The sequence below is a fragment of the Simochromis diagramma genome, unplaced genomic scaffold (genome assembly GCF_900408965.1).
Source record: "Simochromis diagramma unplaced genomic scaffold, fSimDia1.1 OVJJ01000336.1, whole genome shotgun sequence".
Classification (NCBI taxonomy): domain Eukaryota; kingdom Metazoa; phylum Chordata; class Actinopteri; order Cichliformes; family Cichlidae; genus Simochromis; species Simochromis diagramma.
In genome coordinates this window covers 114873-130072 of record NW_024386968.1, presented here as the reverse complement: position 1 = coordinate 130072, position 15200 = coordinate 114873, and the positions used below count along the sequence as shown (strand labels likewise).

The following is a 15200-nucleotide window of genomic DNA, read 5'->3' as shown; positions in this document are numbered from 1 at the left end:
AAAAACCTGACTGATTTTAGAATCGAGTTCAGGAGGAGCTATGATCACGGCCTCAGTCTTTTTGGTGTTTAAAACAAGGTAAATGCCAGAGAGCCAATCAGTAGCACCAGTTAAGCAGTGGACTAGGGTGGACAACCTATCCAGCTGATGAGGCTTAAACGACATACAGCTGAATGTCACTGGCATAGAGATGATAAGAAATGTCACTGAAAGATTGAATAATGCCAGGTAAAGGAGCCATGTAGAAAGAAAATAGTGGTGGACCTAAAACTGAACCGTGTGGAACCCCGTTCCCACTTATGAAGGCAATGTTGGAGGAAAACCTGTCTGTTCTAGGAGAGGCCCTATAAACAGGAAGAAAACCAAGGCAGAGCCAAATGCACTAGCCAAAAAATTAGATCATTAGATCATTAGACCTTCAAGAGAGCGGTCTCAGTGGAGCACTGCTTTTTATAATTATCATCATTTAAATGTTGCATCCCACCAGCACAGGTGTAGAGGAGCCTGGAACAGAGTACGGACGATGGTGTAAGCTGCACGGGTTTCCACGCTTTCAGATGACCGCCCAGGTGGTAAACACAAGTGGGCATGGAGATCAATCCAACCCCGACAAGTCTGACCGAAAGGAGCCCAGGAATGAAGCTCCCAAAGATCAACTTCTCTCTGGTGGGCAAAGCAGCACAAGGAAACTGTCTCTCTTCCTCTGATGAGGCCTGAAAGAATACGAAAGGACCATCAGCCGCCCTGGGTCTGCTGCTCAGTGCAAGACGTTGCCTCATGGGGTGAGCATGATCATGAGAAAGGTGGTGGATCAGCCCAAAGCTACACGGGAGGAGTTTAATGATCTAAAGCAGTTGGCGCCATAGTCACCAAGAACTGGCAACACACTAAGCTGTCATGGATTGAAATGTTGCCGTGCCTACAAGGTCCCTCTCTTCGAGAAGGCACATCTAATCAGAGTCAGAATACTTTATTGATCCCTGGGGGAAATTATTTTTCGTTACAGTGCTCCATTATAAACAAACATTAACAGAGACAGACAATACACTAACTAAGAATAGCACAATATATACAGGCATATATGTACATAACAGTCACTTATTAATAAATAGCTGAAAAAGAACATGTGCAAGAAGGGTGTAGCAGTAAACATGGATGAGTTGTACAGGGAGATGGCCACAGGTTCAGTGGTGCTTTTCGGTAATCTCAGTCTCTCACTGAACGAGCTCCTGTCATGTCATGGAGTGGGTGGGAGGTGTTATCCAACATTGTCTTTATCTTGGACAGCATCCGCCTCTCCGACACCACCTTGAGGGAGTCCAGCTCCATCCCCGCAACATTACTGGCCTTACGGATTAGTTTATCGAGTCTGTTGGCGTCTGCGACCCTCAGCCTGCTCCCCCAGCATGCAGCAGCATAGAGGATCGCACTGGCCACAACAGACTCGTAGAAAATCCTGAGAATTTTCTGGCAGATGTTGAAGGACCTCAGTCGCCTCAAAAAATAGAGACGACTCTGGCCCTTCCTGTAAAGTGCTGTGGTGTTTGCAGCCCAGTCCAGTTTATTGTCAATGTGAACTCCAAGGTATTTATAGTCCTCCACAATGTCAACGCTGACCCCCTGGATTGAAACAGGGGGTCAGCACTGTTGGCCGTCTTTTTCAAGACCTCTGCAATTCCCCCTTGTGTGCTGTCAATCAACTTCTGGGCCAAATCCTGACTGATGTGACCAATGACTGTAGAATCTTTCATAATCAATGTTTAGAGTTTGTCACAGTTTGTGGGTTTTTGACAAACTAGAGCTGAATTCACTGACTGAGCAGAAAAACCGGGGGAGTTGAATATGGAGAGAAATATGCCTCAAAAGTGTTGCAAATGCATATGATATGATCCACAAGCATAAACAAAGACTTACAAATGTGCACAATGATTTGTGTATAACCTTTGAGGGCTTGCAGGAATGTGCTGACCACATGTATAACTACTTTACAAATGCAACTATCCAAACCTAAATAAATACTGATGATTCCACACCATTTATTATGTTCAGCTTCACAAATCTGGCCATTTTCTCTTTCAAAACCCCGTCTGTGCCGGACCTTTGCTTCAAATGGACAAGACAAGAGTAAAGCCCTTTACACACCAAGTAGATAAAACATTTTCGAGGTGCAAATATTTTATGTGTGTACACACTGACAGCATTTGTCCTCAGGAAATGAACTGCAAAAAAAGCTCTGTGTAGGTCTTTGGTTGAGTCATGGACTAAAATGACTCAAAGGATGGTTGGTTAATAAGCTGGAGTGAAAGATTACTGCTCCTGTTCCTCAGTTTGTGCTTTCAGACCTCTGACAGTTATTGTGACTAACTGTCAGTGACTGGCAGTGTTGATTCGTTTAAGCTAACACGTTCATCTCCCTGTAACCAGGTTGCTCTCCTCACCTCCAATTTGTGGAGCACATGCTCTAAAAACACCAACACAGCTCTTCACATAATCCATTCTTCTACCACGGTGTAGAAAGGAAGAGTCCTACCCCGTGGTAGAACCATCTAGATTTGTGTATGAATAAGTGTGTTTTTGCATTAAACATTATGGGACAAAAGATTTCCTATATGTGTCTTGGTGGTAGCAGAGATGAATCAGGCTGTTTAGATGGAGAGGTGCTCCATCTAAACATTTATGCAGAAGGTCAGAATTAACTTTACAACTACAAAATAAAGTTATACCCATTTTGAGCATGTTTATTTCTCTCTCTTTCTCTGTTGACCAACCTAGAATGTAAGTGTTGATTATGCCTTTACCCATGCTTGTGCCTGCACTGACGGAGGATAGCCAGCCAACAACCAAGTCTCACATAGGTGTAGGTGTGGAAGACAATGTTCTTCTTTGCTTGTCAATTAAAAATACACAAGAAAAGCAACGTAAAACAAACTAAAACTGTTCTAAAACTGACGGCCACTAAAATGTAACACAAACAATGCAGCCCACTGGTGGGACATCTGATGTTAACTGTAGTGATGGTCTGTGGAGCTAAAGTGTCATAAAGACAGTGCTTCAGAAACACTGTGTCGAGGCTGAGGTCGGCTGGCCAGAGTCACGTGACTAATGACGTCCAAAGCGTCATCCTGTATGTCACTGCTTCAGGACCTGATTCAGTGCTTTATAATCAGGTCCTGAAGCAGTGACACAAGGAGACGACTCATTGGTGGTTACTTTGGTGATGATTTTGGTGAACCAGTGTATAACACACACACACACACACACACACACACACACACACACACACACACACACACACATATATATATATATATAACTAATTAATGTGCATAAATGTGCATAAACAATAGACCAGAGAAGAATAGAGAAGCTGCTAATAGTCAAAATAGGTGAAACAACTTAATTTAAAATATATATTTCTGCATTTCTTTGTGTCTGACGGTGTTGACAAAAACCTTGCACTGCTCCAGCAAAAACATAAATTATTAAAAAATGTTACACCTGGGAGACCAAAACATGGTGAGACAGCAAAAACTTTGTGTAACAATTATAAGTAAATATGTTTTTGAAAAATCAAAAAATATATTTTAGAAAATTAAAACCTGTTTTGTCCCTAATCTCAGGAATCGCTGTCTAACCTTAACCAGCACTTTAATGACGTTAAATAGTCTTTTCCAAAGTAACTTTGAGGAAAATGAACAAACATGTGTAGATTGATTCTAAACGGTTCTCGTGTTTCCTTATTTTTTCGATCTCGTCAGGGACGTGTTGGGTACCCGGAAGCATAATATGTTGACGATTTGTCACCTAGCGTAAAATATTACGCTTTGGGAGTGAGAACGTGTTTTGTATTCACACATCAAGTAGTGCAGATACTTTTCTGGGCCCAAAGGGATTTGCCTCTTTTCCAGGGATCAAATAGGGATTCCTGTCAGGAGAATGTGTAAACCTTTACACTGTAGAACTTTGTTATTTGAGTTACTGTTGCCTTTCTTTCAATGAGGCATTTTTGTTTTGGGGTTGAGCGTAGAGCGTTCATGAGTTGTCTTTATAAAAAGACAACTCATGAACTTAAGATGATTGGTGAGTTTTCTGTAAAACAAAAGGGAGTTTGGGAATCAAACCCAGGAATCTTTAAGTGTACAGAGGTTATTCATAAAAAGCTTTAAACTTAAATGGACGTGTCGTAACTTGATTTGTTTTCAGGGTAGTTGTTTAAAAAGTAGTGAGGAACACACACACACACACACACACACACACACACACACACACACACACACACACACACACACACACAGAGGTGAAGTGGGGAGAAGAATTGGATGACACACAATGAGGGACAGAGGGAGGGACTGGATTACCATAGAAACTGCTCTGACTGTTCAGAGAAGCAGGCAAAAAGGTGAAAGCTGTATTGGTCCAATCGTCAGGGTCACAGATCAACCAAGCCGCTCTGCTGATGACTGATTGCAGCTAATGTTCACTTATTGTTGAAATACAGGGAAAGGTTGCAGTCGTGGTGTCAATCACAGCTGCACTGCAGTCATAGCCTTTTGGATGTTTCTGCAGTTTCTCAGCTATTCTGATGGGCAACAGAATAGAAGCCATATGGAGTAAGAGTCATCGCTGGCAGGGGTAAGCGCTTTGTCTTACAGCAGATTGTAGTGATGCAGGTATTTATGAGTTCGATGCTGTTGCATTTACACAACAACTAATGAACCTCCAGACACGGGAAAATTGTTATTTTTGTTCCAGAACATTTTCCAAAGCAGTAATATCCTCTTAAACATCCACCCAAAAACACATTTTCTTACTTAGCCTTATGTAACTGCATGCCTCACTCTGGAACTACACTCAATATGAGTTCAGAGGCAAACGGTTTGAGAGTTTTAGGCTTTTCCAGAAGCTACTTTTTATATCTAATTTTTTCCTGATACTTAATGCAAAGATTGGATTCAATCAACACCCATACAGCATGAAAATGTGTTAGCATATCGTGTTCCATCATGCTATTATGATTAGACAGAACAGTTCAGGTGTCTGCAAACTGTTCTTCATAGTTCTGAAAAACGTAAGGGAGCTAACAGAAATGTAAATTATAGAAGCGCCAAAAGTTTATGGGGTGTTGCAACATGCTTTGCAAAAGGAATAGCTGCAATATACAATCTTTGTGATTTGCAGGAAACATGTATTTCTGGCACATATCTTTGTATTGTATAATTGTGAAAGACTCATGAAAATGTTTTTCATTTGTCAGTGGATACACATTTTCTTGTGTTAGGCTGGCTTTGTGCACTTTTATATTTTTGAAAATGTCATATATCTGAGAAAGCTACAGATCTGAGACACATTAAAAGTAAGGCGCCACCAGAAACACCACGACACATTTATGGCCTTGAAACTAATGCTTCAAATATTGAACCTATCGTCACACTTTCAAGATATATTTATTCCCCTTTTCGGTGTTTGATACAAAAACGTGTTCTTACTGAACATTAGTTTAGATGCAGATGGTCATTTTAACTCGAAACAAACATATTCCTTTAGTTTACTGGAACTCTATAACAAACTAATATGCAGAGGTACACCTGATGTGACTCTTTCAGTGAAGAAACTACAATGTTGCCTGAGTGAACCCTGTTTAGTTAGAAACTGTTGACTTTGCTGATGCTGTTGCTGACTGCATGACATGAAATTACTCAGGGATTGTGATGACAGGAATGGGTAATATGTAATCAGTGGAGTGAGAGAGACCAATGTACAGAGGGATGCATAAAGACACGTAGGGAAAGTGTGGTTACTTATTGCTGAGTTAATGGAGTGAGAAGGATCTGAATCAGCAACATACCCTTGTACACAGGAAGGCAAACAAGCACTGCGAATGAGCAGCATACAACAGGGGGACAAACAGATTGTGCAAAGGCCCCAGTGAACAGTTAATGGGAGGAGTGGGGTTGGAAAGCAGTAGCTCTTTATTATATTGCCCTCAATATAATAATAAGATAAGATAAGAGAACATTTTTTAAAGGACTTTTATGCTTTTAGCTATAGATAGGTGGCAGATTTAGATTGCCGGCATGGTTTTATTGTAAGCTGATGCAAAGTTGTTCTGAGCAAACAGCGTATGAGAAAACGTTTCTGTTTCTGATGGGAGCAGATCCTTTTACAAACACAGTGTCTCCATCCTTAGAGGACGAAAGTTACTAAAAGTTTAATTAGCAGAAAAAAACAAATCTATGTTATAGATTAAAAATTGTGTGGATTTGTATAATTTTTCTCTAATCTGTGCTAACCAGTGATAACAAGAAATAAAACTGGTTTTTGAGTTTTCCAGTTAGAGTGGACGAGGCTAAGCATCAGGCTTTCAAAAGATTCAAAACTGGTTGATTAATAAGCTGGTGAGAAAGATTGGTGCACCCCCTTCATGGATTCTGACAGTTAGTATAACTCGGGGGTGTTCATTCATTTAAACTGACATCCTGCTGTTACCAGGTTTCTGTCAGGCAGAGTAGATCGATTTGTTGATCAATTATGAATTAATGTTCAGTTAATTTCACTGCTTTACTCTTTGTGGAGATGTGGGTGCTATATTGTTCTTTCTTTGTAGTTTTTTTGTGTTAAATTAGTTTTTTTGTGATTTTTGGTTTGTTTTTTGTCTGGGAGCTGACACAGTCTCTAAGGGGATGTGGTTCTGGGGGAATAACAGGAGGATTGAATCTTGAAGCCCACATCATTTTTTGGACACCACTCTGACAGCCAGAAATTTAAGGAGAACATGCAGCTAAACATGTCACTCCTGGTCCAATTGGCAAGCAAACCAGCAAAAACGACAGTGTTTTGGCAAAGTTACACACCAGTTTATTATTAATTCTATGTTTACCCTTATCCAGCAGTTTTAAATTTCCCTTAATGTCGCTAACTCTGGCCCCTGAAAGACAATTGACAGTAACATTGATTAGTAACAATTGACTGTAGTTGCTAGTGTCTCTAGCTTCATATTCTATGTCCACATTGAGTCCCTGAATTGACACAGTGGTCATTGTTTTCCTGGTCCTCTTAAAGTCTGCAATTGTTTCCTTGGTCTTTGTCACATTGATCTACGGATGATTCTACTTGCACCACACGACAAAGGAGTCCACCACAACCTGGTACTCCATCGCATTACCCCTAGCAATACATCCAACCACCGCAGAGAAAAAGCCTTGGAAGGTGGCAGATCCCTACAGTGGACGGAGTCTACGGTGTTAAGGGTGAACAGGAAAGGGGAGAGAGTGGTCTCTTGTGGTGCTCTGGTGTTGCTGATCACCTTGTAAGACAGCGGTCCCCAACCTTTTTTGCACCACAGACCAGTTTAATGTCAGACAATATTTTCATGGACCGGCCTTTACGGTGTCACAGGTACCGGTCCAAATTTCGTCAGACAGGTTGCATTTACTATATTTTTCAGACCATAAGGTGCACAGGATTATAAGGTGGACTAAGCGAAACAAAACAGTCAGACTTTACTCAACTCATTCTTCTTGCTTCCGTACCATTGATTCATTAATGCTGAATTCTCTGGCAGCTGCTCTATTCCCATGTTGTTGCAGTATATTAATGACTAACCTCGTATTGTGGATGGATTATCTCAGTTGTTGTCCTGACTGAAGTTTGGTTTACAGCATCCTGCCATGCGATTGCATTTGTCCCTAACCATCGGGAACCCTCACGTTAACTTTTATCGAGTGGAAAAAAGTTGGCGTTCATCCTCCAGCTATGCTAACATAGCTGTGTCGCTAGCGATCACGTAGCACATCATTATATACCAGCTAGCCCAACTTCAGTAACCCTACAAACATCACTGCTGTTTAGTTTTCTGTCTTCATTTATGTTGGAGGTGATAGCAGAGCTGTACGTTTGAATTTTCTCAGAAATCTCTCAGTCAGAACATGCTATATCATGTTTAGGTGGAAACTAGCGAGCTAACTTCTAACTCTGTTAAATGTAATAAATCCTGTTTTCATGGATGCCTGGATGTTAAACTTAATAGTTAAACCTGGTAAAGCAGCAACGCTGATCATTTTATTAAAGATGAAATAATTTAGACAGTTTTTAACTCTCAGTGATGCTGCAGTGTTCTTTTGACTTTGGGACCTGAACTGGACGGAGTTTTGCTCCGCGATGCTCCTGACTACGGTAGCTGTAATGCTACGACAATCCAAGCGGTGCGGCTTTGTAGCTTACCAAAGTTATAGTAAAAAAATTTTTTAACAGATCTTTGAGCCTACCAAATAAATATCAGTTCGAGGTCAGTAAGCACAACCAGAATTCATACTTAAGGCGCACCAGATTATAAGAGGCATTGTTGATTTTTGAGAAAATTAAAGGATTTTAAGTGCGCCTTATAGTGCAGAAAATATGGTAATATTAACATTTGATGATCTCAAACATGTAAGTATGACACGAAGCTGTCAATGAATCTCAATGAACTGAAGCACAAATGTTAAGAAGACTGTGTGAAACCATCTGAAGAACCGACAAAGGCATGGTTTACAAGCTATTGAATAATGGAATGTCCTTTGTTTTTTTAACAGAACTCTGTAAAATACTGTGAAAAAGTTTTAATGTACCTTTGAAATCATTGCAGATGCCCACAGAACATACACAGAACCAGGAACACTACTTGATCAAAACTTTCAATACTAAGATAAGAGAAAATCTGATGAAATAAAATTCCGATAAATGACTGCTGTCTTTGTTTATTTCTAGGTAAACACTCATACATGGACAGGACCAAGGATGATAGAGGAGAAACCTGCCAGAAGTCCAAACATACATGCTGAATCCTTCTCTCTCATATCAAAATAACTTTTGCTCTCACGATGTCATCAAGACATGAGGTTCCTTCAGATATCAATGTGGATACGTTCCACGATATCCTCAACTCTTCCTCCCCATCCTCACCAACTCAGTCTTGCAGCATAGACGAGTCGTACAAGTACATCTTCCTTCCCATTTGTTATTCCTTCACATTCATCTTTAGCATCTCTCTTAACTCTGTCATCCTCTACCGTTCTTTCCGTCGGACCAAACGCTGGAATGCCTCTTTAATATACATGGTTAACCTGGCCTCTACAGACTTTATGTACGGCCTGTCGCTGCCATTTCTTGTAGGAAGTTACATAATGCGTGACCGCTGGGTTTTTGGGGACTTCATGTGCCGTGTGGTTCGTTTTCTCTTCTACTTTAACCTCTATTGCTCCATCTTCTTCCTCACTTGTATCTCTGTGCACAGATACCTTGGTATTTGCCATCCAATGAAAGTGATAACGCTGGAGACCAAGAAGGCTGTCAAGTGCACTTGTGTCCTTGTTTGGATAATAGTATTTGCTTTGACTTGCCCCATCTTCCGTTTTGCTCAGACTGGTCATGTGACAAGATTAACAGGGTTTGGAAGCAATGTAAGTACTGACAACCCGAGTAATAGCATATCATCAGAAAATGGTAATGCGGGCTATGGTAAATTGGAAGGGGTAATTGAAGAGTACCAGAACTGCTGGGATGATGCCATCGATAAGGAGTTTCCTGATTATGTACCCTATGGCATCACACTCCATTTGCTGGGCTTTTTTGTGCCATTTTCCATAATCGCTTACTGTTACTCTCACGTAGTTCTGACCATATTTAGGACACTGCATTCTCAGCCCTCACTGTGCAGAAATCCAATGGATGAATGCATGGAGAGAAGAGATGGGAAAGCCTCAGCAGTTGTTAGAACGGGAAGAAGACGAAGCAATGGATTGCAGAAGATGGCGGGACGAGATGAAGGGATTTCCATTTCACTTGGTGCGCACTCCCCATATGCCAGTCGAAGGCGTAAATCTATCAAAACTATTATCACTATCACCCTGCTATTTGCTCTGTGTTTCTTCCCCTTTCATGTTACCAGAACCATCTTTCTTTTGCTGAAAGTGACCAAGGGAGTTCCCTGTCACACCATGACGGCAGTCTCCATGTGCTATAAGATTACCAGACCTTTAGCATCGTTCAATGCATGGCTCAATGCCCTTCTTTACTTTCTGACTAAAGATAAAGGAGGAGCTCACTGCTGCCAAGCAGTAAACACCCCTACCCAGCAGCATGCTATGCTACAGTTGCCACTAAGAGTGATGGGAAAAGGAGAGGGTGAAGTGGACAGAGAAACAGAAGACCGTATTGACAAAAAAGAGAATAAAGCATGTCAAAGTCCATCATATATGAACAGAGCAAAAGTTAAATATGTAGCTGAATGAACTTCAGATGCACTGCTGGATGTTATTTATAGACACCAATAAGCAACACATTAGTAACAAGTGAATCAGTCCTGCTTCATGTTAATCATTTATGTAAATCTTATTTTGAGATCCACTACCCACATCTTGGTATAGGGACTCACTGACATTGGTTTTACCTAGCTGGACAATATGCATTGCAATACCACGAAATGTACTCAAGGAACATGGCAAACCAGTAAAGACACTGTCACCAGCTGCTAAGCTCCCTGGAACCCAATCAAATTCAACATCTGCAATACATACCAGGAGAAGTCTTGATTCCCTGGGCCAAACCTTCAACTCCAGAAGACCTACTGGCAACATCCTCCTACCAGACACCAGTAAACACCAGATGTCCACCATACCCTGACAACTGGAATCAGAGAACACAGAAGACTGAAATTAACAACTATAAATATCCACGCATATATACAAGGGAAACAAACAAATGTCACCATTTTTAGACTCAGTGAAATCGAAAGCCAATATCACAGACTGTACATAAAAGATCGAAGTACCAACGGCAAGATTTGTGAAAGCAAGCAGAGGATGTTTTGTAACTTCCCCCAAGGGAATACTTCATCAACTACTGTTGGCTGAATCCTGTCAGAATGCTTATTTATTGCTACTGTCGATGTAACGTTTACACAATAGTTATAAACTTTAATTCTGCAGGTTAAAAATGTAAATGTATAGCCATTGCATTTATAATATTTTAATCTCTTCATGTAAAATAAAATAATGTACGATATTCTTAGTCTCATGGTTTCTTCTTGCAGACACATGATACAATCAAGCATTAAATGTTTGTTAAACCATGGTGTGTCACATCAGTACTACATAAGGTTGCTGCTCTGTACAGGGAATGAAGCTACACCTTTAGTTACAAAACCAGCAAACCACTTGGATCCCTACACGTAACGATTTTGCAACAGGATGTCACAGTTTAAGGCTTCAGTCCACGATTCCAACAAGCTGAAATAAGAAGCTGCGTGTTTTAAATTTATGGAGAATGAAATAAATGATCCAGTATGTGTAATACTAGTATGATATATACAGGTGAGTTCTTTAAAAATCTTTCCTCATGCACAATTGTCACTAAGGGGAAATTAGCTGTTGAAATATTTGTACCAGTCTGTAAACGTGTTTGTATATGTAAGTCTACAAAGGAAATGATCCCACTGAAAATTGAAAAATTCAATTTGACTTAAATTTGGTGGCCTGTGGATAGAATTAATGGGTGATGCCTGAGGAGCTACTCCTTTGATATCTGTCTAAGGTCGCATGTTTCATTCTCAAGACTTCCATAACAAATGTGGCCTTTGGCAAAGTTTATTGCAGCCTGCATATAGCATAGGTTCCCAGTAAATATTTGTTTATTGTTGTCTGCACAACACATGCTAGCCAGCACAGAATCACACAGTAAAGGGAAGTCAATTCTGAAGACAGCCAGTCTCAAGTAAGGTGATTGGCTGACAGTTCAGTTTGTTTGTTTTAAGTGTAAAAAGAAGCCTTTGTAACTACTTGATGTTTTTTATTATCAATTTTTTTCATTCACAAAATTAAGACAGTCTGGTACATTTAGCAAAAGTATTTTACTTAAACACTTTAATATAATTTCCATCATTGTCTGTCTTGATGCATGCTCACTCATCCAAGTAAGTAAATCCCAAAAGATGATTCAGTTCATCTGGACGTTTTCAGTGGGAGAAACGTTTCGTCACTCATCCAGGTGACTTCTTCAGTCTCAGCGGGTTTCCCCAATCTTATCAACAGTACATTTGCACAACGACTGAAACTAGCACAACTGTGGGCTGTGAGGTCATTTTCTTGATCATCAATATGCAAATTGTCACGACCATTGATTAACAACCACTGATCAAAGCCCATTGATCAATGGCCATGAGTACCAATCACAGAGAGTTGGGGAATGGCTGCAATCACAGCATTGTAAGTCAAAGTGTTTGGCTTCAATCCTCAACCCGCGGGAGGGCAGCTCTGAACACCACATCCAGAACACCCTGGATTTTGTTGAGAAAGTGAGAGATGTCATGATGGAGGCAGATGAAACCATGGTCTCGTACGACGTTACATCTCTCTTCACTTGCATCCCAGTCACAGAAGTGTTGGAGGTAGTTCGTAAGAGATTACAGGATGACCCCAACCTCAGCAACAGGACCACTCTCAGCATCGACCAAGTAATAATAATAGTAATAATGAACTTTATTTATAAAGCACACTAAAAAACCAAGGGTATACCAAGGTGCTTGACAAAATAAGGAGATGGAGGTGGGAGGGAAAAGGGAAAGAGAAAGGACCTGGCATTTATCAATTATAAAACCATGACAATCATAATACATAAAAGTAGTTAACAAAGCATAAAGGATAAAAATGTATCAGCACACAGCAGATATTAGCTAGGTGGAAAAGCAAGATCAAATAAATAAGTCTTTAACCGTGATTTACACAATGGCATAGAGTCAGATGCCCGGATAGCAACAGAAGGATTGTTCCATAAGACTGGAGCAGCTACACAAATGCATGGTCGCGTCAGCCGAGAACGAGGTTGCTCCAGAAGAAATTGGGTAGCAGATCTAAGTGCTCTGACAGGAGTGTGTAACTGAAGTGTGTTTGAATTGTGTCTTAATTCCACCTACTTCACATACAAGGGTCAGTACTACAGGCAGAAACATGGGCTCCCCAGTTTCACCCATCGTGGCCAATTTGTACATGGAAGAAGTGGAAAAGAGGGCGTAAAAGTAGTTTTGGCTTCTCTTCATTGGTTGCCAGTAAACTTTAAGTTTAATTTTAAAATGTGAGTTTAAACTTTTGGATGTCTACATGGTGAAAGTCCCCAGTATATCTTTGACCAGTTGAAACCTCATGCTGCTTCCCCAGCACTTAGGTCTTTAGGACAGAAGTTACAGTTGGTGGGGATCGGACTTTTCAGGCACCAAGGCTGTGGAACTCTCTTCTGTTGTCTTTACGCTGTGTCGACTCCACTGACTCCTTTAAAAAGCAGAAAGACATTTCTCTACATATGAGCTTTTAATTAACTTTTTCCTTTGGTTTATAATATTGTATATTATTTTAGTTATATTTCTGGTTTTATTGTGAAGGACTTTGTGATTTTTGTCTATGAAAAGTGCGAAATAAATAAATTTTACTTACTTACTTGCTATCCTACCCTGGAACAACAGCAAGTCATTGGTTCAGGTATGTGGATGGCACCTGGGTGAAAATCAAATCTCAGGAAGTTCCACAATTCACGGATCACATTAACTCAGTGGACCGACACATCAAATTCACCAGGGAGGATATGTGGAAGCCGCTGGTGGTGAAGCAGGTGTGGGCTGAACGGACTCCTCAGACCCTCCAGGATCGTGACACCCTGTCCCCTAGCAGAGGGGGCCGTAACATCCTTGAAAACGGCCTTTTTATATAATTCTGAAATGTACATTATTTTTCAGTTTTGGATAACCTTACCTTTTTTTTAGCCTCTGTCAGTTCACCACTTACCTTTGTACCATTTCAACTATTCATTGGACTTGAACGACTGGAATTGTAATAAATAACTGGAATAATTGAATTGTTCTAAAACCGGTAGAATTTTATGCATCCTTATTTTGTCAACTTGCTGATGTGGACTGTACCAATACAATTCTCAGGGGTGATTTCAACTGTTTATTATGCCCTATATTGGATAGGTATCCATCACAGGTAGCTCAGTCCAAACATGTTAATGCTCTTCTAAATACAACAAAGGAGTCTCTTGGCTGTATGGAGGCAACATAATCCCCTTGAACAGCAGCACACATTACATTGTCCGCCACATCTGTCAGTGTTCCAGACTGATTATATATTTGTATATATCTGACAAATAAACCCAACTGCCTATTAGCACAGCTATCAAGGAATGCTCTGGTAAAATCCTTTATTCCAGCCATAGTGGATGAGAATAGTCATCCACTATGATATCTATGGAAAAGTTAATTTATTTAAGAAATAAAAAAACTTTTCCACAGATACCAGAGAATCAAGTTACTATTTTAGAATCTCCCATATAAGTGGACGAGGTTGTTTCAGCACTTCAGTCAGGAAAATCTTTACTTCCTCAACTTGCTTCCAAGTTGCTTCCAAAGCACAATGTAATGACTTGCAAGTCATAGAAGAATTAAAACTGCGAGTGCAAACATTACACTAATAGCCATGAAAATAAGAACACTGCTCTTCCTTTTAGTCAATGAACCTTTTAGTCTAGTGACTCTACAACTGCCAAAGGTTAAGAGTGGGTGGGGCCTACCAAATTTAGACATGTTGGTTATTCAGGCCTGAACTCTCTCCTCCTGGGTGAGAGGTGGATGCAGTGCTGTGAAAACCCTTTCCCTCAATAAATTTCATAGGGAAACACCACCTCCTGTTAAAGGCAGTTTCCTGAATAAAAATGTGTTATGAGCATGGGGCAAACTAAGGACAATGTCTGAAAGTAGCTCAGTTAATATTCTTGTAACATTAGATGACCCAGAACTGTCATTGCAAAGTGTAGGATCAAACTTTACAAGTTGGCAAAGAGCAGGCATAAAAAGAATATATAAGCTTTTTGATAACGGAAGCTTTAAAACACCCCGAAGTCTCAACATCACCTTTCAAGTAATGATTTCTATAAATACCTACAAATAAGACATTATGTTCTTCTGAAAGCTGGCTCATGAGAACATTTCCACCAGAAACAGTCTGCTGGAAAGGTTTTTCTCTGAACCACAGAAAGCACAAACACTTTGTGACAAAGTTTTATTCTGACATATGTAGTTTGAACTTGGATAAACTTGAATGATGTTTGGGACAAAATGTTGCTGCTGCCCTTCAGAATCTCAATATGCAATAGATATAAAGAGTTACAATATAACATAC

General features: G+C 40.3%; 1 protein-coding gene across 1 annotated transcript; it reads left to right on the top strand.

Moving 5' to 3' along the window:
* The first annotated feature begins 3780 nt into the window (after nt 1-3780).
* LOC120737819 (P2Y purinoceptor 3-like) lies at nt 3781-11159 on the top strand. The gene is made up of 2 exons (XM_040038689.1): nt 3781-4632; nt 8746-11159. Exon 2 carries the CDS (start codon nt 8859-8861, stop codon nt 10266-10268), a length of 1410 nt encoding a protein of 469 aa, XP_039894623.1. The 5' UTR covers nt 3781-4632; nt 8746-8858; the 3' UTR covers nt 10269-11159.
* The last annotated feature ends 4041 nt before the right edge of the window (nt 11160-15200 follow it).